The 25,848-nt window shown below is 43.7% G+C and overlaps 1 protein-coding gene across 1 annotated transcript in view; it reads left to right on the top strand.

Moving 5' to 3' along the window:
• Positions 1-25,848, top strand: part of LOC146789359 (ATP-dependent translocase ABCB1-like) — a 502,439-nt gene that overhangs the window by 422,192 nt on the left and 54,399 nt on the right. The window contains exons 23-25 of the mRNA XM_085631305.1: positions 12,951-13,091; positions 16,894-17,050; positions 18,808-19,005. Coding sequence (XP_085487431.1) covers positions 12,951-13,091; positions 16,894-17,050; positions 18,808-19,005 — 496 coding nt within the window. The remainder of the gene's footprint in view (positions 1-12,950; positions 13,092-16,893; positions 17,051-18,807; positions 19,006-25,848) is intronic.

The following is a 25,848-nucleotide window of genomic DNA, read 5'->3' as shown; positions in this document are numbered from 1 at the left end:
TCTGCACAAGTACCCTACACACCGCACACTGCCACAACTGACTATTCCAATTCAGCCCACATAATTCCACTCCAAAACACATACATTCACTCCACTCCAAAACAAAACACATTTTACAATGTCAATAGCTCTGACTCTAAAAAATGCGAGACCTATTGCATTGCAAATGCTTGTTTTTTTAAGTTAGCCTCCTAATGCCCAACCTGAGCCTCTTTGTGAACAGTTTTACACCAAATCAACCAAAGGCACTTTCTTGGAAAAAGTTCTGCGATCTTGCCAAATTTGGTGTAATTCCATTTAACCAATTTTTCTATATCAAAGAGCAAAGAATCCTTTGCCATTTAAGTCGAGAAAAGTAACTTTTTGGATCCACCCTTTTTCTGTGCCTACCGTTGACGGATGTGCAAAAATGTTGCCATGGAGAATCCAAAGTGGATACACTTTTTTTATTTTGAACTTTTTGTTTAGGGATGTAAATGTCCTCAAAGTTATTAAGAAAACAAACAAATGCCTTTCCTTACCTAATATATATATTGGGACCAGCCTAAACACGTCAGAACGGACATCGCGCTGTGAATAAATAAACTATTTACTTGCTTATCGGGAGTACCCAGTTCTGCTCTTTTCATAGGAGTTGTGAAGGAAGATACAGGCTAGTGCCGTTCCAGTCGTGGTGCACCCACATGTCGGTGGATGAGATCGCTTACAACAGCCGCATTGCGGGTTTGAGTGATCCCCCCGATGCGACCTTCCCGCTGTGCCTCGCACCCGGACCACAGTTTGGAAATATGCCAATGCAAATTGGCATATGGAGAAGTGTGGCTCAATGATTAGAGCGGCAGACCCTGATGCAGAGGTCTAGCCCGGGACCAGGGTTCAATTCCCCGCCTCGGTGGGTCTTGGGCTCAAAAATTCCACGGACCTGATAATGCTCGCCTCAGTGCCATTCCAATCATGGAGTCCCACTCTGCAACTCTGGGCAATAGCTTGCTTAATCTCCACAACGGCCCCCACAACGCTAAGGATGCCTGGCCTCCACCTTGGGGGTGCCCAGGAGTGGACGCCTCACAGGGAAAGCCAGGATGGGTTCCACAGCGGTATTCGTACAAGCGCCTTGAGACCCTTGCGGGTGAGTAGTGTGCTATACAAGTATCAATTTACAATTGAAATCAATCAATCAATTCAATCAATTAAAACTTTATTCGGATACAAATTTTGTGTCCATAAAAGTATACAAAAGTTAAAAACAAAACTTTAAAATCATGAGAATTCATTCATAGATCATAAAAAGGTTCTTATGCATGGATTGTAAAAACAACTAGTATATAACACATTATTTCTTTCAGTCTAAATCACAATTACGATCTAGCGATTTAAGAAAGGTCATAGTTTGCACGATATTTAACACAAGCTTTTAAAAAACTGGCTGTTGGGAAGATGCTGTACTCAGTGTCCAAACATTGTAAGGCAAGGAGGGCCGGACGACACTGGCGTAAGCCTATGAATTTTAATAGAGGTAAAATCCACTTTTGGCGTGGGAATTCATAGTAACTACAGAAGAAGACTACGTGCAATAACGATTGTTCTGATTGCCCATCACATGGACAAGGAGTTAGTTTACTAGACCAATCTTTTGTCTTCGGGAAAGTTAACAACCGATGGAAAGTATTGAACCGGAATCGTGTTAAAATATATTTTTCATAATGATTAGCACTGGATAGTAAATATGGCTGGATCCCAAATGAGACTTGTACCGCGGCAAGATGGAGATTTGTAGGCTTTAAAATCTCGGATGTTAGGCGAAGCTCACGTAAATGGAATAAGCACGCGGTTTGCAGCTTTTTGCGTGAGATATCAGCTGAGGTCTCAGGGAGCATGAAAAGAGATTCCAGGTTTACATCTCTCAGGAATTTATGGACATACAACAGCCACGGGATATTTTTCCAACCTTCCAGAGTGAGACAGTCAGAAATAAGCAGGCAAGTCAGTTTGCATTCTAAAGTAACCCATAGTCGATGCCATAAAAGAATTGGTTGGATTGCAATAAGATCAGAAATATAATCCTCCCCCAACTCCATATGGCATCCATAAGTTGGCGAACTATTGGGAGCGGCCAAAAGGTACCGCAGAAAAGCATTTTCTGTTTTTTGGATAATTTCCGTGTTAACGTGACCCCAAACCCCAGCCCCATACATTGCCACTGGGCGGCACTTGGCCCTATAGATCTGGATCAACTCCCGGGAGGGGCGCTGGCCTAGTTTTTGCGCAAATGTGACCAAAGCTGTTGTAGTTCTGAGGAGCCCCAACTTTCTGGCCAGGAGGGTAGGACCCCAACTAGAGGTATTGTCTATCAGAATACCTAAATAGGGGTATGAAGTTGCGGTCTCCAGAATGGTATTATTTATCCGGATACTGCCAGAATGTCTAAGGCGTTTCCCCAGATGCATTGCAAACGTTTTCTTTATGTTTACTTTTAGATCAAGGGCTGCCATGAAGTCACAATATCTATCGAGGAGAAGTTGGAGTTGGCGTGGGGTCCTTGAAATCAAATCAGGGCATTTGCACGTCTGGCCTTCTTTTGAAAAAAGCATCGGGAAGCCATTTTGGAGATATTAATCGTTTTGCAGCAGTGTTTGCAGTCCCAGTTGAGAGGACATCTCGGGACTGGATGGCAAGCAATGATGACATCACAGTAGGTGACTTTGTCCGGCAATGACTTGGACCGGGAACGCTTTGAGAAAGCCAAGCATGTTTTCAGTGACATTGAGGGAGCATTCAGCAGTACCAGTGGAGGAGCGTCATCAGGAGACCCAGGTACGCTGACTTTAAAGCAAAAGTTATTTAAATTGGAAAAACTGAGTAAAAAGGAAATAAGTAAATGGTGGGAGGTCACTTCATTGATCAAATATTTATGTCACAAGGGCTAAGGATCTTTACTGTGCCTACTTACGAAGTCCCATACCCAGGGCTATTAGAGGAATGGCAATCTTTACAGCTAAGACAAGTGCTGGAATGATTGAAATCTTGGTGAAATATACAGAATTGGATCTAGCCAAGATAAGAGAGGAATTAAAACGCCTATGTGAGGAAATAGATAATGAGGAAAACTAATTTTGTCAAAGAATTCAGAGACAAGATGATGGAATGACTATTAAGGCACAAAAATGAAATTGAAAAAACAACAGAAATTTCAAAGAGACAAAAAAGATTATATGGAAGGGCTTATCCTGACATTTGCTAAAAAAATATGACACCTATAGAAAGGAATTACTCCAATAAGACGTACAGAGAAAACAAGATTTTATCTCTTCTGGATCCAGTTCTGACATCAGCACTGATGAAGGGGAGAATTCTAGAATCAGAGCTGGAGCTTCGGGTTTTCACAACGAATATCGCCTAATACGGGAAGCAGAAAAAGCGAAGAAGGACACCCCCCACCCCCCCCAGGAAGGGGAAGAGGAAGAGGCCAAAAAAAGACGTCGGACCCGCCAAAGTAAATGGAGAAGGAGCACTGAGAAAACGGAATCTACGCCAGATGAAGAAAACATAGAGGACGCACTAACTGTGCTTAATCTCTCGCAGAGACAATTGACACATGAGGAAGAAACTTTGTTGAAATTTGGTTTTTTTTTTGCCCTTCGTCAGGATTTGACAATGCCCAAGCCAGGATTGACTTGTTTCTGTTTATTAGAAAATTAAAACTAAACAAAATTCACTAATTGAAAAATAAGTATGGTGTCTCTGCTATTGTACAATCATGTGATTTGGCGATAGGTAAAGCGGAGGGACTTTTAGCTCTTGAAACACTACATAGAGAAAGTGAGGGCTTAGATCCCAATGTTGACATGGAACATCTTATGCTGAACCTGGGGATCGATTTTGGATCAGCTGGTATGCGTGGTTTCAAACCTAAGTCCCGCGCTATTCCCATTACAGCCCACGATAATATAGATAGCTTCCATGAAATGGTTATCCATGATCTAGTCGAATTGAAAACTAAAAGTGGTGGATACAATGATAATTTAACACCTGAATTGAGGAGGGCTTTGAAAACCTTAAAAGAGGATACCTCCATTGTAATTAAAAACCATGATAAGGGAGGGAATGTGGTAATTATGGATGCCGAGAAATACAACCAAGAAGCTATGAGGCAATTGCAAGATGTGGGATGTTATCAGGTTTTCCTGCTCTCGCTTCAATGAAGCAAAGCAGAGTTTGCTATGGCAGGGCGGGAGCCACACGGCTTACGCCCTGCCATAGCAAACAGCACCCCGGGACATTGCAGGAGGCAGCCCTGGGGGGTGGCGGTCCCCAGGGCCTCAAGGGCTCCTGGAGGGGGGCCGCGTGGCCCCCCTCCATCTATTGCCAAAGCCCCATGGAGGTGGTAGTCCCCGGGGCCCAGGGGTCTATAACGGACCCCCTAATTAGAATATTTAGTGCCCCGAGGAGGTGGTGGTCCCTGGGGCGTGTGGGGGAATCAAGCCTCCCCCACACATATCTTTTTTTTAAAAAACAGAGCCCCGGGGAGGTGGCGGTCCCCGGGACTGCGGGCGGACCGCGTCTACCCCGCTTCCAATTAAAAAAGCCCCGGGGAGGCCGCAGTCCCTGGGCCAGCGTGGGGGGGGTTGGGTCCCCCCCACGCATTCATTTTAAAAGAAGCCCCGGGGAGCTGGTGGTCCCCGGGGCTGCGCGGGCCCCTGTTTTTTTTTTTTTTACATAGCTCACAGGACTTGGCCCAACCGGGGGCCTCATTAAAATGATGCGCGGAAGCCCATGCTTCTTTTTTCTTTTATTTTCACTGCAGGATTCGCGGCCCCAACGCGAATTCTGCCATTTAAAAAACATAAATGCTTTTTTCTGTCCTGGGGGTCCCTGTGGGACCCTCTAAGCAGGCCTAGGGGGTCAGGGTGTTTCTATCCTGCCCCCTCTTCTTCTTTTTCAACCTTTTCCCCACTCTTTTCTTGTGACTCGGTTACCAAGTCACAAGATGGCTGCCAACAGTTCCTGGTTTGGAGTGTTGGCAGCCAATCGGAGTGAAGCTCGTGCCCGGGAGGGTTTGCGAACCCTCCTTAGTGCTCAGATATCTATATTTTTATTTTTTTAATTTCTCAGCAACTACTGAACGGATTTACACCATTTAAAAAAAAGGTTGCTTTCTGAACCAAGAGCTACCTTTTTGCCAAATTTGGTGTACTTCCGTTCAGCAGTTCAGGCTGTAACCTGTTTCAAAATTCCTATAGAAATTAACATGGGGAAAACGCGTGTTGGGACCCACCTTTTTTCTCGGCCCCCATTTGATGAATCACATCAAAACTCTCAATACAGGAGCTGACAGAGCGTCCCACTAGTTTTGAAAATTTTGCGAAGATTCGTCAAACGGCGCCAAAGATATTGGCAAAAGAAAAAACGCTATTTGAACACAAACAAGGTCCTAACTATAACGACCTACTGGCGACCGCCAGTAGGTAATATATATATATATATATATATATATATATATATATATAGAGATAGATAGATAGACAGACAAACAGACAGACAGACAGACAGACAGACAGACAGACAGACAGACAGACAGACAGACAGATAGATAGATAGATAGATAGATAGATAGATAGATAGATAGATAGATAGATAGATAGATAGATAGATAGATAGATAGATAGATAGATAGATAGATAGATAGATAGATAGATAGATAGATAGATAGATAGATAGATAGATCTCCACCAGGATTCCATCTCACAACAAGATTTTTCTCCAAGAACGGATACGGACCACGGTAATGGTGCTTCAAATTTTAATCGTGCAAGTCGTCACAACGCGTTTCAGCTCACTACAAGCCTTGATCACATGATCACACACACACACACACACACACACACACACACACACACACACACACACACACACACATATATATATATATATATATATATATATATATATATATATATATATATATATATATATATATATATATATATATATATATATATATATATATATATATATATATATATTCACCCTACTCCTTACATGTAGCTACACATGCTCTGCATATTCCTGCCATCTTCTGTTGGGTTGGAGCATTTCAACTTGTTTTACTTCAAAGAAGCCTTGAGTCACAGGATTGCTGTGACTTCTCCCTTATCACAGAATTGTTTTTGTCTAATATTGGGTTTGGACTTGCTCAGCAATGGCTCAGCGCATTTCTAACTGCACGGTTCTCCCAACGGGAACACCACTGTCCTTCTACCCACCACGATCGCTTCACCTCGATGCCCAGGCAGTCACAGCCCCAATCCATGATACAGGCGGGTCATCTTCAATCACCACAGGGCCCGCCTTGGAAAATGTAGGCATGAGGGAGACGATGGATCACACACCCTTACAATATTGTTCACAATGCAAAGCAAAATATCCCTGAGCAGGCCGATACGGTGTTTGCAACCTCTGCCTCTTCCCACCCACAAGACCTCATATGAGTTTTTTGTAAAAAGACTCTGAGTTCTTGAAGGGAAAGACATTGGGTGAGCTCGCCCACTCTCCCCTCGATCACACAACACCTGTTGGGAAAGATTAACAGATTCCCACCCTATCTGGGAGGAAAGCCCCTCACATCAGTTGGAGCTATCAGGAATTCAGCATGGCTACTGCTTAAAACCTCACACCACCCTACCGAATATTCCTCCATGGTGACACATCCTCAGCCACGACCAGTTTACTCCCTTACAAGAACAGGTTAGAGAGCTCCTCCAAAAGGGTTCGATACAGCCAGTTCCTCCACACCAATGGGCAGAGAAATGTATTTGCCATACTCCCTCAATCCAAAGAAGAATGGCGTCCTCCATCTCATCTTAGACCTGAGCCCACTGAATCAGTACTTCGGACAATGTTGAAGGACATAATCATGCTGCTCTGCCAGGGAGACTACATGGCGGTGTTAGAGCACATGGGTGCCAACTTCCCCATCCCCATCCAGCCCACCTAGCACCAGTATCTTTAGTTTATGGACAAAACTAAGAATTCAGATGACTACCTTTTGGGGTCATCACGGCTCCAAGATTCTTTACCAAGTGTTTGGCAGTGGTGGCCACTCATCTACGTAGCTCTTACATCCACGTTTTCAATACCTTGACAACTCAGTGATGAAGAATAGCAGGTGACAACGATGCCTAGCACTCTCAGATGACTCTAACCCTGCTCCACTGTCTAGGGTTCTCCATAAATGAAAAGAGGACCCACCACCATCCCGAATAGATCCAGACATTCCTAGGCTCAATATTAAATACTCATTTAGGTGAAGCATACCCCAATGAACAGAGGAGGCTAGCATTCCAACAGTTGCTTCCTTTGTTTCATTTCACTCGCCCACTGACTGTAAGAAGTGTAATGAAGCTCTTGGGTATGATGGCATCCTGTATAGCAAGTGTACCATACATCACATTACACATGCACACATTCCAATAGTGCCTCGTGTGGTAGTGGTCACAAGTGGAGCATTTAATGGAGATATCTAGTGTTGATGAAGGCCAGTACACAGTGCTCCGCAATGGTGGAAAAACGAAAATCTGTTTATCGGCAGGCCTTTCTTGGACCGTCTTTTGTAGGTGACTATCACCACTACCACCGCATTTCTCATTAAGTGAAGCGCTCATCCCAGCAACATGACCGTTCATTTCACCTTGAGTGCCAGAGTCGACATCAAACTACCTAGTGCTGATAGCCATTAACCTAGCCCTAAGAGCCTTCTACAGGCAGTACCCCATGCCTGATGGGACTTGGCTAGCAAGATCTTACTAACAGTCATGGAAGACATTGGGGCCTCCTTTGCTCAGATGGTCCGTGATGGGCAGAATGCAGCAAACTACATTATCTACTCAGGTTTAGACACCACGGATTTCATTGCAGAAGCAGTTGATACCAGTGTTGTGCTCCGCAGGAATACCAGGATAACATCAACCAGATTTTCTGGCAATCTGCAGGTACTGATGATGAGCATGCCCTTTGATGGGTTCCCTCTTTTCAAAATCAGTTCTAAAAAATGTACCGGCTGCTGCAGGGGAATAGCCTCAAGGCAACCTTCCTAGCCAGGAATTTATCAAACAGCCCAATCCTCTCAGAGCCACAAATGCTGCACTGGCAGACATCACATAGGCCAGCTGGAGCACCAGTCTTTTGTCTCCTCTTCCCCTGCTACAACTGCCACCAGGCCACTTTATTTCATCCTCAGCATCCCTCGACGGACTAGTTGGTCGCAGGATTCAGTATTTCCTCCTAGGTTAGCGATAAATTCTATCTGCTCTTGACGCGAGATACTGGATAGTGTCTTTGGGCTACCCGGATGCATATTTTCATGTATCCATCCTGCAGTCTCACAGCCGTTACCTACAGTTCAAGGTTGGGCAGAAACACCTTCAATTTGGCATGCTACCCTTCGGCCTTACTGCTACCCCTTGGGTGTTCACCACCATACTTAAATCTCAACTGGCTACCAATTGAAGCGAGAAGTATATTCAAAACAGCCTACACAACCCAAAAAGCTCCCTACACTGAAAAACCTATCTACCTTGCAAGCAACCTATCAAAAGGTGGCCAAAAGAGGCCTTTGCATAGCCGAAACACCCTAAGAAAAATTGCTTACCTATTTTTTCTTTGGTAATGAGCCAAGAATTTGGATTACTCTACCACAGGACTTACGTGACACTCAATCCTTCCTGCACTTCAGAATAAACCCCAAACTACCTCTCCTTAACAAACACATGAACCCCACCTCCTAAAATAAACAGCGTCCCAGAATACACCTCCACCTCAACCCTCAACGAGCTTTCAACATCTCTACCTCTAGAAATAACTGTGCATTTACTCCTCGTACACCTTTAACAACCTACCATCACTACCTCCGAACTATTTCGTACATCTACTACATCATCTTTTGTTCTATTGTATATTTTTACCATATATTCCTCTCTTATGTATTCTCTATAATTGTTGCTGTGTAAACTCTCTAAAGTGCTCTGATACCCTCTGGTCAAATTTGCACTATAAAAACTCAAAAAATAAATAAAGTGATGGATGTGGTTGCTGAACATCTTCAGAGGTTAGTAGTTTCTATGTTCCCATACCTCGAAAACTTGTTGCTGAAAGTAGGCTTGCCACAGTCAGTCATAGATCACCTACAGATGAAGGCGCAACTATTACTATCATTGGATTTCACAAATAAGCAAGCAGAAGTCCCCCCTGCTTGACATTTATTGGGGCAATATTGAATACAATGAGTTTCACAGCTTTTCTTCCTCCAATGTGCGTTGAAAACATTCAGCTGTGATCTCAATATTTCTTAGATCCTCATGAGGATGGCTTTGCGGTTTCTTGGCCTCTACCTCATGCATTCTTCTTTTCAGGTATGCCAGGTGGCCCATGTGGGACCTGTCATGGAACCTGAAGTCCCAGTGGGCCTAGCATTTCATCAGGGTAGCGACAGAGATGGCCCAAGATCTACAGTGATGGCTGACCAATAATAATGTGTCCTGCAGCAGACTGTATCTCCTCATCAGAGCTGACAGTGGTGATGGACACGTAACTACTTGTCTGGAGAGAGTTATCATGGGGAGGTGGAGATCAGGGACCTCTGGTCCCTAGAAGAGAGCCTGCTCCACATCAAACTGCTGGAGCTATGGATCCTATACATAGTTGCTTTCCTCATCTCTTGACTATCAACTGTCTTAATCATAATAAATACATCAGCTTGTCCTCTGAGCGAACTGCAGGCACTTTCAGTTCAACCTTCCTACATCACCTTCTTTCCAGACAACTTGATGCTGAGGACTTAGGTGACATTGACTTCCTTCCATGTTGGTGAGTTGATCACTCTACCACAATTCTTTGCATCACCTTACCCCTCAAAAGAGGAGAAGAGGCTGTGTTTGTTGAACCTCAAACCTTAGATTGTTTTTTATTGACACTATAAGACCCATCCAGTGGGCAAAAGGCTCTTTGTGGGGTTTATAGTGCAAAGAAAGGGGAGAATGTTCAGAAGAGGACACTGTTGAGATGGACCGTCCCTTGGTATCAAAACATGCTAAGCTCTGGCCAAGAAGCAGCCACTTGAGGGTCTGACAGCACACTCCACCAGGGCAAAGGCTGTTACAAATGCATTGGCACAAGTTGTGCCTGTTCTTGATATCTGCCAGGCTAGCTTGACAGCCAGGTCAGGGAAGAAAGTCAGTTTGCTTGCTCTGGTCTGAAGAATCTGAGAACATGCCACAAATCGTCCTACTTTCAAAGGTACTGCTTTAGTACATATTATAAAAGTAAGCAATATGTGGTTAGAGAACCTACTTCATACATAAGAAAATTATGTGTGAAAAACTACTATGTCTGTCACTTTTTGAGCTTGGTCATTATGGCTATTTGGTCTTCTTCTCTTTCTCTTTTCTTTCTTAGTCTTCTTTCTTTCTCGCAGGTTGGTGTGTTCTTCTCACTGCTTGGATGTATCTCTTGCAGTCCTTCGGACCGGTGTAATGATGATGCTTTTAGCACTTTATAGACCAATATTTGACCTTTTACCTATATATGCCATCTCATTTACACCATGCTCATGATTATATGGTCATTTTACTCGGTACATCTGCTCAGCTGATTGCTTCATTTCTCTTATAGACACATAGACATAATGTGTTCTTATTTCTTTCATGCATCACATTGCGTTTTAATTGCTGTACTTGTGCCTGTATGCCTCTACAAATCCTGTGTTCATCCTGATGTTTTGTTTTTGTTTCCTTTATTAAACATATAATAAATTGTATCCCATCAGAAGAGAAATTTGCTTATCTTCGGTAACACTCTTTCTTCTTGATATTTTATCTAACTATAGATTCCTCAATGTCCTCCCACCTCCCCATTTTGTGGAATTACCTCTGCTCGACATATAAAAAGGTTCCTAAGTTAGAGATCAGCATATTGTTCCCAACAATTGTTTTACTCTCCACGCATGAGGTTGTGTTATAGGAAGGCAAATAACGGATGTCTGCGCACAGGGCTCGGATTTTTTTGCAAGTCTGTTCCATCACTTCAAAGGCGGTATTGAGTCAGTTCGGAACCACACAATGCCACATAGTGGCGCACAGAAGCATTGCTGAAATAATCTGTGGATCCAGTCTTGCACCTGGAGGATATTTAAAGGTGAGGAAAATGCAGGTAGATAGGGCCCGATTCACAGAACTAACTTAAGACAAAATCCTAAACTTACTACTTTTGGTATTCACAGAAGTTAGGATTTTGTCTTAAGTTTGTCTTAAGACAAACTTAAGACAGACTTAGGACAGTCTTAAGACAGACTTAAGACAGTCTTAAGACAGACTTAAGACAAACTTAAGACAGACTTAAGACAGACTTAAGACAGACTTAAGTTAGGATTTTGTCTTAAGTTTGTCTTAAGTTTGTCTTAAGTCTGTCTTAAGTTTGTCTTAAGTCTGTCTTAAGACTGTCTTAAGTCTGTCTTAAGACTGTCTTAAGTCTGTCTTAAGTTTGTCTTAAGACAAACTTAAGACAAAATCCTAACTTCTGTGAATACCAAAAGTAGTAAGTTTAGGATTTTGTCTTAAGTTAGTTCTGTGAATCGGGCCCATAGTGTTTCCACCAGACATAGCTTTAACAAAGGTATGTAACCTGTTCATTACGAGGTAGTGTTTTTAATACTAGGGCAGTTCATTAGCACACTAATCATTTATGTATCTGTTTCTTCTTAGTGCAACCGTAACCACAGGTGCAGCTGGGTGCTTTACATAAGATAGGTTTGCCATTGTCTATACAACATGATTAAAGGACACTTTTCCTCACTGCAGCCAATAGTTATTCTGTAGGACATCTTCTGCTATATTTAATACATTTTCTGGAATTGTCTCCAGAATATGACCCAAGAATGGAATCCCTAGACCCTCTGTCATCAAAGACTTAGTCAGTATACTAACATAAGACAGATAGGCTGGTGAACTGCAACCTCCTACAACCCACTGGCATTACATGAGTAAGGTGTGTATTAGAGAACAATCAGTCCTGTGAGACTCACAGGAGTATGTGTTGTTAGTGGAACTCAAACCATCTTTCATCATGAATAGATGCACTCAAGAATTTAACCTAGAAATTTATTTTTGTTTTTTATTAAACACAATATAAATAGTAGCTACTATAAGCATAAATAAGATAGTGACAACTATATTTGTAAAAAAAAAAGAATAGAAAATACAGCAGCATTATAACAGCACTTTAGGATTTCTCTGCATTAGTTTCCCTAACCCTCCCTTGGCTAACTAAGTTAATCTTACCACCAAAATGGACCATTTGTGAGTTCTTAGAAAGCTTACCACACACATGCATACTTTAAAAAAAAAAAAACAGAAGCAGTCCTCAGTAGGGAGGCAGTTGTTGTTCCTGTCTCTGCACTACAGGAACTGTATGGTCAACAGGCAGGCAGATAAGCCTGTCAAAAGACTCAAAATGTCTTTTATGTAACCTTCAGCAAGGAAAGATGTTAACAGCCAACAGAGCTTCAGTGCACTTTAAGTACTCTGCTTGAACATTGTTTACTTTGATCAAATAAATAGTATAGAAGCCCCTGTAGCCTTTCACCTAAAAAGATATCAGATTCTATGAAACCTTTTTTTACTATTTAAACATGATAACTAGAAAAGCAAGGTATCAGACTATGTTAGAACAAATATTGAACGCACTGCACTAAAACAAATATTTTAAGCACATTGACAATTGCGCATTTGTATTTAAAAATGTATCATTGAATAAATAAACATGTATAATGCAAAAAGGGGATACCTAATTTAAAATATATGAAGATGATGTCAATTCATGACATACTTTTTGTGTTTAACAATTTTATAAATAAAAGTGGTTTTGCCAAATGACTGAAATTCTATGTTTATTTCTTTAAGGAATTCTGTGAAGAAAGCCCATATCTATGGAATAACATTTGGGCTTTCCCAGGCTATCATGTACTTTGCCTACGCTGGCTGTTTTCGATTTGGTGCTTGGCTCGTGGCAGAGGGTCACATGACATTTGAAAATGTTTTTCTGTAAGTATTCTACTCCATTCCATACCTATATGTTTTTTGTCCTTCGGTGTATGTTAGGTGAAATTATATACAGGTATTTCCTTGCAGTAACGAATTACGTTCTAAGCAAAATACTTATGACTGAGTATTACTGAGAAAAAAACTGCATGCTGCATTAAGTTGTCTATGCATTTAAAACCTATGCAATGCATGTATGCATTAGCTCGTAAAAGTTTCATGTATATTAAAATAATGTTAGTTTTTTAATTTCTTGCTTTTTTTTAATCACCACCAAGATGATGAAAACACATGGAAAAATTGGTATTTTGGCAATACATAAAACCACCAGACTAAAATAGCAACAAATGAAGACATAAAGGAAAACGTTGTAATAATTGGTAATTTCTCCAACCTACTACCTTCTCATCTGGTGATGTTCCAATCACATTTCATCTGGCCTCACACCCAGGGAGGAGATTGGTCAACAGCATGGATGCTATATACAGTCATATTAATGTGTATAACTTACAAAATGGAGTTGAAACTCCAAGTTCATTGTTTTGTTTGCCCAAATTATCAGGCAATACACTTAGGGGCCGATTCCGATCCTGGAAAAATTTTCCCCGTACGAATCGTACCGTACAAACTGGCAAGTACGATTCGTATAGGAAAAAATACATACGAATCGCATTGGGAAAATTCCCCCACACGTCCTCGGGTCAGAAAAAGTGTCCGACACGTCCCCGGACGATTTTACGTACGAATCGGAAAACTGAAGTCCGAGCGCGCAAGTACGATCCGTCCCGTCCGTCCGATTGTACAACCGTATGGAAAAAACACCGCACGGAGCGAACTTCAATAGCAACCATGGAGACATGTGCCCGCATACGCGCCGTCCCCCCCCCCCAGCCCCCCGTATGTACGCGCCGAACACCCCCCAGCCCCCCGTATGTACGTGCCGAACAACCCCCCAGCCCCCCGTATGTACGCGCCGAACAACCCCCAGCCCCCCGTATGTACGCGCCGAACACCCCCCCAGGCCGCGGATGGACGCGCCGTACCCCCAGCCCCCCTTTGTATGTATGGAGCGTACCCCCACCCGTGTATGTACGGGTGGGGGTCCGCACCGTACATACACGGGTGGGGGTATGCTCCGTTCATACATGGGTGGGGGTACGCTCCGTACATACACGGGTGGGGGTACGCTCCGTACATACATGGGTGGGGTGGGGGTACGGCGCCACCATTCGCGGGGGGGCTGGTGGTACGGCGCGTCCATCCGCGGGGGGCAGGGGGTACGGCGCGTCCATCCGTGGCCTGGGGGGGTGTTCGGCGCGTACATACGGGGGGCTGGGGGATGTTCGGCGCGTACATACGGGGGGCTTGTGGGGGGTGTACGGCGCATACCGGGCCCCCAATTCCGCTCGCATCGCGGCGTACTTCGCTTTTCCGGCACTTTTTGGGTGCCGTAAAAATATTGCCGTCAGGACTGCTGTCGGTTCGAATCGTACTTCATGGTTCGTGAAACGCAGCCTGAATGCGTCCCGATGTCACGTCGGCACTGTCCCGGATCACATTGGTATGTATTTTTTCGTCGGTCGGTGTTTTTTACGATTCGTACGGAAATGGTGTTTCCGTGCAAATCGTACTTGCATGTTTGTAATGTTTTTTTCCCGGGTACGAGTCGGACGGAGAAAACGCTCCGACCGACGGTTCGTACCCGGTTTTTCCAGGATCGGAATCGGCACCTTAATGTGTAGTATGAAGCCTCATCTACCATTGAAAACAAACAGCATCTGTTTCAGTTCCTTGTTTACAGTGTGTTGACTTTTCCTCAACATTTGTTTAGAAATTCTGAAAGTTTGTTTTGTTGTCCTATGCAATCCTGTATCCTTATGTAAGTGTTATTCTCGGTGTGCTTTAAGTATTAAGATAGCTTCAATTAAATGTTTTCTATATTTTGACTATTTAGATTGTGGGACATTAATGTACAGCTAAGAGACAGTTTCAACTCAGTTTTAGGACAGCTCACAACACTTATGTTTTTGACTGCTCATTCACTGTTGCACAGTCTATTATTTTCAAATCTGGACATCCCAGGATGTGTATTTTTGAGATAGTGCCTGGGGAAGTAGTTTACTGGTCCATGTGTATTTCAGAAGGGGTACATGATTCCATATGTTGTACCGAAAGTTAATCATCGCTATAAAATGTGTTTTGTCAGTCAGATATCCTGTAATAGGGCCTCAACTGTAGAACCGCTATCAAATGTTGTTTAAGAGCTCGCAGCTTAATCTGAAATAACACCTTTAATGCTTTACACATAATACTAATAGTAACAATGAGCAAATGTGATACTGCTTGTGATAGGAATGATAAATTAGACAAAAATATATTACATTGTTAAAATAGTGGTATTTGTCAAATCTTTAGGAAGTTTGAGTGTTTTAATTGCCTCACTACACTTAAGTACTAGACTATGTATGTCACAGTATGTTGGACCTGTGTTCATATATTAAAGTATTTAAATCCTGAATGAATGATGTCAAATTTAAAGGCTAAAACTATTACCTAATGTATTCACCCCAGTGAAAAGCCCATACCTTAATGCTGTAGTGTGTAGTGTTATTTTGTCTGTGCATATTAAAGTACCTTCTTTTTAACAAAAATAGGCACTGGATTGAACATTCAAATTGTTGCTCTGCTAATGATTGTTGAGTCCTGAGCTTAAAACACCCCTCACTACCTTCCAGAAAAGTCTGTAATTCTTGCATCATTATCACTGAGAGTGAGGGGCTGAAGTAGATGTTATTGGCCCAGTTTACAGAGTAGGGCATAACTTGGGACATCAGAGGCAAATTACCCCTGCCCAAATGGACAAGGCCCAATAGTTCTCTGCTTATCTGTGGCCCCCTGAGCGGGGTGTGATGACCATTTTTCTAGATTTGTATATGTTTACACATTTTGTAGCATCTGGAATAATGCATTGCCATTTCTCTCTATTTCATTTTACAATCAGTGACATAGGGCCTGATTACAAGTACAGCGGTCCATAGGACTGCCGTACTCGTGGTGGCTGTCCACCCACCACCACACTGCGGGTCCACCCACATTTTTTTGAGTGCAGCGGTTTGACCTCCACGAGACTGCCGGCCCTACCAGGATCAAGGATTCTGTGCGGTGGAGGCTGTCCTGACAGGGTAGCAATATGCAGGCAGTGCCGCTGCAGCACTGCTGAGCATATTTCAAATTATCAGCCCACCGCCCATATCAAGGCGGTGAGCCCACCATGAAAAGGGTGGCGGAGAGCCAACTAAGGGGGTCCTAGCAGGGGACCCTGCACTCCTGGGCATGGACGTGCATACGGAGGGGTACATGTAGTGCCCCCCTAGATTTGCACCCCCGGTTCCTGCATGGTGTGGCATGTATGCCACACCGTACAGGAAGGTGCAGTTGGCGCTCTGATGGCGACGGCTTGCATGTTAGGCTCTTCAATGAGCCTAACAGCAGCTACCCTAAGACCACTGCAAGACCGCCAGCCAGACCAGGAGTTAACTCCTAATCTGGCAGGCGGTGACACCTCAGCTTTGGTGGTCCTACAGCAGACGGCTCATTGCCACCCCTCTGTAGGACCACCAAAGTCATAATCAGGCCCTCAATATGCTATTCACTGTGTTCTTTTATGTATTATCTCACTTTTCACCCAACTGTTCGTCCTCATGTTTGAGTATGTATTCTTTCATTTTGTGTAACCTCATCATTGATTAGAACACATGCATAGCAGTATTTACACAGGGGTCTATTTTTGCCTCTTTTCTTTCAGTGTGTTTTCTGCCATTGTGTTTGGTGCTATGGCGTTGGGGCAGACTAGTTCCTTTGCCCCAGACTATGCTAAAGCCAAGATGTCAGCATCTCACATGTTCATGCTGTTTGAGAGAGTACCCAACATTGACAGTTTCAGTGAGGAGGGAGCAAAACCTGTAAGTTAACTTATTTCTGGTACATTTTGAATTTTTTTGTTGCTTTTTAAGCCTAATACTGACGTTTTTGTGTTTTACCTGCCAATCCACTGTTATGATAATGAACTTTTCTTTAATAGTTATGCATCTTTAGCAATCACCATAATAGGAATTCTAGAGTATTACATATTTTGAAGATGTTTACCAGGTTTTTGAGACCTTTTGTGACATTACCAGATGGCACTTTTAAGTGTCATGATCCTTTAAGTTAATAAATATTTTCAACACTAAACTGCTTTCAACTGTTCGACCACAGAGCAGCCTTAATAAGGGTGGAGAGCAGCTTAAAAATTCCTAGTAAGAGCATGTTCGTTTTTTACTTTAACTTCATTATTTCTTGTGAGTGATTATTTTTCTTCCCTTAATTACCTAAAATTCCCACTCAGTGTCATTCACATTGCTTGTCCCAGTGAGGCACTAGACTGCATTTTAGAGGAGTTAACCTTTTTCAGATAAGTTTAGAATACTATAGTAAGACAACTTATATCAGTTCAATACCTGTTCATCCACTCTCTAAAGGATCAATCATTTTATTTCTGAAGTCTTACACTAAGATGACTGGCATAGAATGGAAGTGAGACGTAAATAAAGTGCACTGTATCGCAAGATAGTTTGGAAGCTCAAAGGTTTCAATTATCAGATTTCGTTTTTCATCCATAGATTTGGCTGATAACAATTACTTGTTCAATAGAAATCTAGTAAGACCCACAAATGTACAGACATTTGAGGAATTGATTGAGCAATATTACTACAGAGCTGTTGATTTTACAGATTTATTACATGCCTGTTTAAGAAATTGAACTGTGTAAATCTTTAATGTATTTAAATAGCATTCATATTAAATGCATTCACTAAATTGACACCATCTGGCTGTAATAATAATAATAATCTGGCATTTGTAAAGCGTGCAGCTACTTACCAACAGAGGTGTCCCAGCGCTGTACTTATACCGCAGAGGAACCCATCCTGGCTTTCACTGTGAAGTGTCCACTCCTGGGCACCCCCAAGGTGCAGCCAGGCATCCCCTGCGCTGTTGGGGCCGTTGTGGAGATTAAGCAAGCTATTGCCCAGAGTTGGACCTATGATTAGAATAGGCACCGAGGTGAGAAATATCAGGTCCGAGGAACTTAAGGCCAAGACCCGCCGAAGCGGGAATTGAACCCTGGTCTCGCGCCGGACCTCTGCATCAGGGTCTGCCGCTCTAACCATTGAGCCACACTTCTCCACCTGTACAGATAAGAATGTGGTGTTATGTTGGACACCACTTACATAGAATAAGAGATCAGCATTAAACATTTTACATAGTAATTCAACATATATTGTTGCAGCAGAGAATAAGCAAAATGTTTGTATTCTGAGATTATATACACATTCTTTTTAGTATTACGAAACTGAATTGTATTTGATTATATGCAACACAAAAACAGATGTTGGTATCTTTTTTATTTCATATGATTAAGTATCTAGTTTGTTTAGTCTTTAGCACCCAAATAAACATAATCATTGTACTCGGTTTCTTCTACTCTTTTACCTCAACAAATCCCAGATTAGTCAGTCCTAACCATTTGTGTAACCAATTGAATAATCTGATAAATAGCCATATTTTGCCATATACTGCTGTGCATCTCTTTCTAAGCAGTATTGCTTAAGACTATTGAATATGATACATTTATATGTCTTCAATTGTTTGACAATGTGTTTGGTTTATTCACTCACAGGAAATGTTTGATGGCAATGTGGCATTCAAAAATGTCATGTTTAATTATCCAACTCGACCTGATGTGCAAGTTCTTCAAGGGTTGACTGTGAAAGTAAAGAAGGGGCAAACATTGGCTCTCGTAGGCAGTAGTGGCTGTGGAAAAAGTACTTCAGTTCAACTATTGGAAAGGTTCTATGATCCTCATAGTGGTGAACTGGTAAATATACATATTTCAGAATGTTCAGTTCATGTATATATGAGTGTATACTATAAATATGAAAATGTAAAATCAGTATTAAGAAAGTTTGTATTTAGTTACTAAGATAAAGTGTAGTGTAAAACAATCCTTTTCACAATGTAATGCAAGATAAAATTGAATCTAGGTGTTTAAAAGTTAACAGAAATAGTTGAAATGCCTTTTGATTGAAACTTTTTCATTGGAAATATATCCTTTACATTACTATGTAATGGTGGTTGAAATAGTTTGGTTTCTACGGCTATACCGGTTCCAAGAAGGGGAAGGCAATTCAGAAGTGGTGACTTTCCCACTCAACTGGCTAGTCCTGTGCATCAATATCTGCTATGCCTTCTTCAAGAAAGATCCCCCTGAGGGTATCAGAGCCCATTCCACTAGGGCAAAGTCCAGCTCTTCAGTGCTGTCTTGAGGTGTTCCCATTTTGTATATTGGAGTTCGTGCAATATGGGCTTTAGTTCACACTTTTACCAGGAATTACTGTCTTTACTATGAAGTCTGCCAATATCGCCATTTTGTCAGGTCGATATTGCAGGACATGTGGATTTAACCATCCACCCACACCCATCTCATGGAAGGTACACTTGCTATTGATTCAAGTGGTGAGGAATCTGCAGGTAGATATATTAATTGGATGAAAAGGATAGTTTCCTTTTGTAAAGATCTTTCTGGTGGATGCTCTAGATACATATTCCTCATCAATATAGTCCACCTACCTTTTTTAAGGATTGGTCTTACAGTTGTTAATAAGGGACCAAGCTATTTTTTGAACAGTATGATTTATAGTAATTTCAACTGACTCATCTCCACCTCTGAGGGCATGGAATAACGTGCACACCAGGGTGGCACCTTATAAAGGTCTGTGATGTTGGATCCAGGGTTAAATAACAGGCTAAGAAATATATGGTGCACCATGTCCCAGACCGCAGGTACTTCAAGGTTCAGCATCCATTTTGGCAAAGATTCAAGAGTGACAAATCAGCAAGTAGATTAGGGTATCCTGTAGAAAGATCATTACGGAAGGTAAGTACTTTGTTCATCCATGAGTTGTAGGCACTATGTTTCTCTTCCAGGGGACTACTCATCAAAGTCATAAGCACTGAAAAGTCCTGCCCACATGCGGGATCCTGGAGAATATACAAAGGAATATACATATATGTACGAAGTACCATCAAACATATATGTATATGTATATAAACATACATATACACGCAGCCCAAACTACCAAATAGGCTAAAATGGTAGCATTTGTATTGTATTGTATTGTATAATCTTTTGTAAAGCGCTACCTGCCACCCTACGGGTATCCTGGCGCTGAGAGACTATGACAGCATGAAACGGCACAGAACGAATAGCCAGTGGTCAAGATCGATGCCAACTATTCCTGGCGAAATAGCCACGTCTTGAGATCTTTCCTGAAGCCCAATAGCGTTTTGGCCTGACGCAGCTCTAGGGGGATCTGATTCCAGAGGCGTGCTGCCGCCGTGCTGAAAGCCCTACCTCCCATCTTGGTGAGTTTTACTCTGGCGACAGCTGCCAGGCTTTGACTGGTGGACCGGAGGAGTCTTTTTGGCTCGTACCAGGAGAATCGTTCACGCAAAGGTAACGGGCCAGTATTGTGTAGGGCCTTATAGACCATGACTAACGACTTGAACTCAATCCTCTTTTTAACAGAAAGCCAATGGAGGTCCCTTAATGCCAGCGTTACAGATGAGTCACGCTGTCTCCTGAGGGCCAATTTGGCTGCAGTAGACTGAATTCTTTGCAATCCCTGTACAATATAAAGGGGAGCACCCAAGTACAGTGAATTACAATAGTCCAGTCTACTCAGGATCACACTCTGGACCACCAGAGACCTTGCCTCATTAGGGAGTAGCGGGAGAATTTGACGAAGAGCTCTCAACATAGCAATACAGGTACCAATTGTTTTATTGGCCTGAGATTGCAGCTGAAGGTCTTCGTCCATCATGACCCCCAGGTTACGGACTGATTTTGCTGCAACTATAGGGGCATCCTCTGGCCAAAGCCGAAACTCGGCCAAAGGAAGTTTAGATATTTTGGCTGCGCAGCAGTGTAGTAGCTCCGTTTTCCCGGCGTTCAGTTGCAGTGAGTTGGCCCTCAGCCATTCAGAGACCTTCCTCATGCATGCCTGGAAAGAGCTCAGAGGGACTGCATGCTCTCCTTCCATGGAGAACATCAACTGGATGTCGTCCGCATAGTTAACTACCTCGATCCCATAAGATTTTATTAGAGGGATCAGGGGCCCTAAGTAGACATTGAAGAGGATTGGGCTAATGGCTGAGCCCTGAGGTACTCCATGGCATACCGGGGACCAAGGGGAGACAAATGGCGTCAGGGTCACTGCCTGTTGACGGTCAGTCAGATAAGACTGTAACCATTCCAAGGCACGGCCCGTCACCCCCAAACTTTCCAATCTTGCCAGCAACACCGAGTGACTAACCGTGTCGAAAGCGGCCGACATGTCCAACAGCACCAAAACTGAGGAGCTGCCACTGTCGGCTCGCATTCGAAGTTTATCCAGGACGGTTGTCAATGCGGTTTCCGTCCCATGCCCAAGCCAAACTGGTCCCTATCCAGAAGCAGATGTTCTTCCAGGAAATTAGACAAGGACTTGCTGACCAATTTCTCCAAGATTTTAACTGGAACTGGAAATGGTAGAAGGGATATTGGACGGAAATTGGCCGGCAACGATGGATCTAAGGAAGGTTTCTTCAGTAATGGGGTGACTATCGCCTGCTTCCAGCCACTTGGTACAATTCCTTCATTCAGAGATTGGCAGCAGATTCGCCACAAATCCGAGAATAGGTCGGGGCTAAATTCCTTCCAGATCTTGTGAGGAAGGGGATCAAGAGGTGACCCAGATGAAATCTCCCGCGCAATGCTATTGAAGGAATCCTCCGTGGGGAGTTGGAAGTAGCTCAGAGAGAAATCTCTCCTGATGTCTGCCATAGACGGGGGGGTCTCAGTAACACTCTGATCAAACCCACCCACGATGTTATTAACCTTGTCAATGAAAAATGTAGCAATTTCATTGCACAGGTTTTGTGATGGCTGAACAGTGCTAGCCAGGCATCCCGGATTACTAAGGTCTCTGACGATGTTAAAGAGAGCCCTGGTTCCATTAGATGCCTGCAGAATGGAGTTAGCGTAGAATTGCGACTTGGCCTCCCTGATAACAGTCTTGTATTGATGTTGTATTATTTTTAGGGCTTTTTTATCTGCTTCTAAATACCGCCTACGCCAGCTTCTTTCGGCCTGACGGCGCCCTAAGCGTAGCGCTTTAAGCTCCTCACTGAACCAAGAGGCTGATGGAGTATTACGCATTCTAAGCTTTTTATTTGGTATAAATCCCTCCAACACTTGGTTGATGGAGTTACTGTAGCTATTGTAGTTCTCTCCAGGCGTCTTCTCTGGGTCAAACAAATTCCGTCTAGAGAAAAGAGGGGCTATGCCCCTCTTGGAGAGCTTAACCCAGTCCCTTCCCCACCTGAAGTTAGCTGGTTTGTTCCCTACCGATTTTTCTCCATGTAAAAACAACCTAAATTGTATTAAAAAGTGGTCCGTCCAGCTCTATTGCTCCGGAAATGGGGGCCTGCTTGTTGCTTTGGTTTCCCCACACCCGCCGTACGAAGTTTACCAGCAAGTTCTACGATTTAGGGTTGATTATGGCCAAGAGGGAACTGACTATGCACTGGAAATCTCGGGTGGGGCCGAGCTTCTCGCGGTGGAGGGCGGCGTTTGCGAGATGGGCAGGCGCGGAGGGTACGCTCCGGTTGCAATTGGCCCTTCGGAGGGATGACGAGAAGGCTCTGGCGACGGCCCGAGCATGGGAGGCGCTGGTGGTGGAACTTCAGGGGCTGATGTCTGACGCGGGGGGGGCAGGGAGCACATCTGACAGACAGGAGGATGCGATGAGTGGGGAGTAGGAGAGGAGCGGTGGTGGGCACTGGACGCATTAAAGGTAGTCAGCCTTGGTTTTCCAGGGACGGTTGGGCACCCATACAGGACTTATTGTAGGGGACGGGCACATAAAGAGAGGGGAAGGCAGAGGGGGGCACACTGACATGGGGTGGGAGAGGGTGGAGGGGAGGGTCCGCATGGGAAGGATGTTTATGCTCCTGGATATTTGGTAGCAACGATAACTGTAAGGTTCTCCTTTCGATGGCGGAGGTAGCGGGGCTGGTACTGTGTTGTTGTTATGAAAACAATAAAAAAATGTTTCACAAAAAAAAAAAGTGGTCCGTCCAGTTTAAAGGAGAAATGCTAAGTACCTCTGTTTCGGACGGGTTTGCAAACACTAAGTCGAGCGTATTTCATTGGGTTTTTCATTTAAAATAAACAGATATCTATTTAGCATTTCTGTAACATAGAACATGCATGCTTTTACTGTTTTAATATTGCCTTTATTTTCAAAGAAAAAGGTAAAGTAATAGCAGGCATGTTAGCCCATAGGCTGCTTAGAGAAGCCACAACAGAATAAAACTGGTGCCGTGCCTTTTAGACCTCCAAGACCGCCATGCTCCCATCATGCCCCACAGGTTAAAGTTGGGCCAGTTCTTTATTCTGACTCCTTCTGTGAGGGTCCCGGAGCATTGAGCTTGTCGGTGTTTGACTTTTCTGTCAAGAATTGTTATCTAGAAGCTTTTTTCTTGACTTCACTCAACGTCTTTTACTGCTGGCTAGGCATTTACCTTGTTTACTAACTATTTGGTAAATTTATTTAGTCAGAAATGCCAGCTTTATTCAATAACTGTCCTCCATGTGGGGAAAATATGGCTAAATCTGACCTACATTCAGTCTGTATTGTGTGTTTGCCATCTTCCCACAGCCAGGCAAGTGCTATTACTGCCATCAGTTTTCCAAGAGGACTCTGTGTGACAGGGAGATGATCAAGCTACATCCCTTGCAGGAGAGAGGAAAGGTGAGATCCACAAGTGGCCTTGGAAGCATCCATCAACCTTTCAAAGAGCCCTCATCTCATAAAAGATCTAAGCACAGGGGCAGAACAGAAAGCATCGCACGGCTTCGCCTTCGACGGACAGGAGGTCGATGTGGCTACAAATACCTGTTTGTTCCCCGTCGGTGTCAAGATCTACGCCGGAAGGGCCTCTTCAGAATGCATCACAGTCGAAGGAGGAGGCGCCGCTGAGACAATCAGCGCCACCTTCGTTGATGAAAACAAACTCAATGTCGATACTGACTACTTTGAGGCCAGGTGCGGAAGTTCATAGATCTTCACTTCAGACAACGAAACGTAAGTCGACATCAGTAAGCAAGATTGGGTCAGCGTCACAAGCTTCTCCGCCACTCCAGTCGGCGACAACCCAGGAACAGCAACGGCCGAACTCGAGAACTTCCCCGATGTCGAAGCATAGATGTTCGTGTTGAGAGACTTGCCATTACCCGGGCGTAGATTGTCAGCGATGAGAACTCCGCTGTCAAGATATAGTCAGTCGGTGTCGAGAGCATTGCAGTCGGCATCGCCGATGTCGTGTCAGAGAGAGTCATCGTTGAGGGGCCTGATATTGCGGCTTAAATCTCCACACCTCTAACCACTGGCGGAGAGACAGCGGGCAGCTGGTTTGCCATTGAAAGACCCTGCAGCGTACAGAGTACCATTACGACGTTGAGGCCCCCCTTGCTGTTGACAGAAGTACAAGTAACCTGAGGATGCAGATCAGCGTTGAGATCTAGACGATGTAGAGAGAGTCATCATCCTCCCTAGGCATTGGAATTGTTCAGATTATGCCAGAGGGATCTCTGGTTCCAGAAAGATAGACACCACCAGTTAATCTTTTGCCGCGCTGGCTCCAAAGCATCAAGGAGTGGAGGGTTCCGCATAGAAGTCCAGGAACGGATTTCTAGGGTCTCAGCTGGTACACCTTCTCCAAAGACAGCTGATACTAGGTCTCCTCGAGGGTCTACTAGGAGAACAAGGTCTCCCTTAACAAGAAGATCACTTTCCAAGACACCTCACAGACGTTCTTCTCATTCTCGCTATTCTCATTCATCCCGATTTCGAAGCCACGGGCGTAGATCGCACTGTTGATCCACAGACACATCTAGATCGTCTGTTTGTGACTATTCGCCTATTTTGTCGGCGACTCTTTCTGCCAGAGTATCTCCAGTGGATGATTTTGTCACTTTCAATTAGATCCTGAGTAGAGGTACCACTAAATTGAACATTGAGATGCCTACACCAACTACATCGCATCTATTATATTCAAGACACTGCATCACAGGTCTTCTGCAAGACCTATGCAAGACCTATGCTTCCACTGGTCCCTGGTCTGCTTGAACCAGCTCTACAAACATTTCTAACACCAGCCGCATTAAGGTCTGCACCACCACACATCACAAAAAAATATAAAGCGTCAGATCAGGACCCACTTTTTCTAAGAGCAGATCCACCACCGGATTCAGTCATAGTGTCAGCAGCCAGAAAGGTGCATCCAGGAGCTTCCTCCTTTTCAGTTCCACCCGAGAAGGAGAGTAAACAAATGGACTCGGCGCTTTTAGGGAAATATGACAGGGCACTTTGGGACTCCCTATCTAGATTCACAGAGAAACTACCCAAGGAAGATCAACAAGATTTCCAGGAAATTCGCCAAGAGGGCGACTTGGTAGCAAATCAGGTTACCAATGCTGCAGCAGATGCTTCGGACCTAGCAGCCCTTGGGTACTTCCATGGTATCTGTGCTAGATGTTTCTCCTGGCTTTGACTCACTGGCCTCAAACCAGAAGCTTAGCGCAGGATCATAAACCTCCCCTTCAGTCGGTCCGGAG

This window comes from Triturus cristatus, chromosome 10 (genome assembly GCF_964204655.1).
Source record: "Triturus cristatus chromosome 10, aTriCri1.1, whole genome shotgun sequence".
NCBI lineage: Eukaryota > Metazoa > Chordata > Amphibia > Caudata > Salamandridae > Triturus > Triturus cristatus.
Note: the sequence above shows the minus strand (reverse complement) of the source record. Positions and strands in the feature narration are given on the sequence as shown.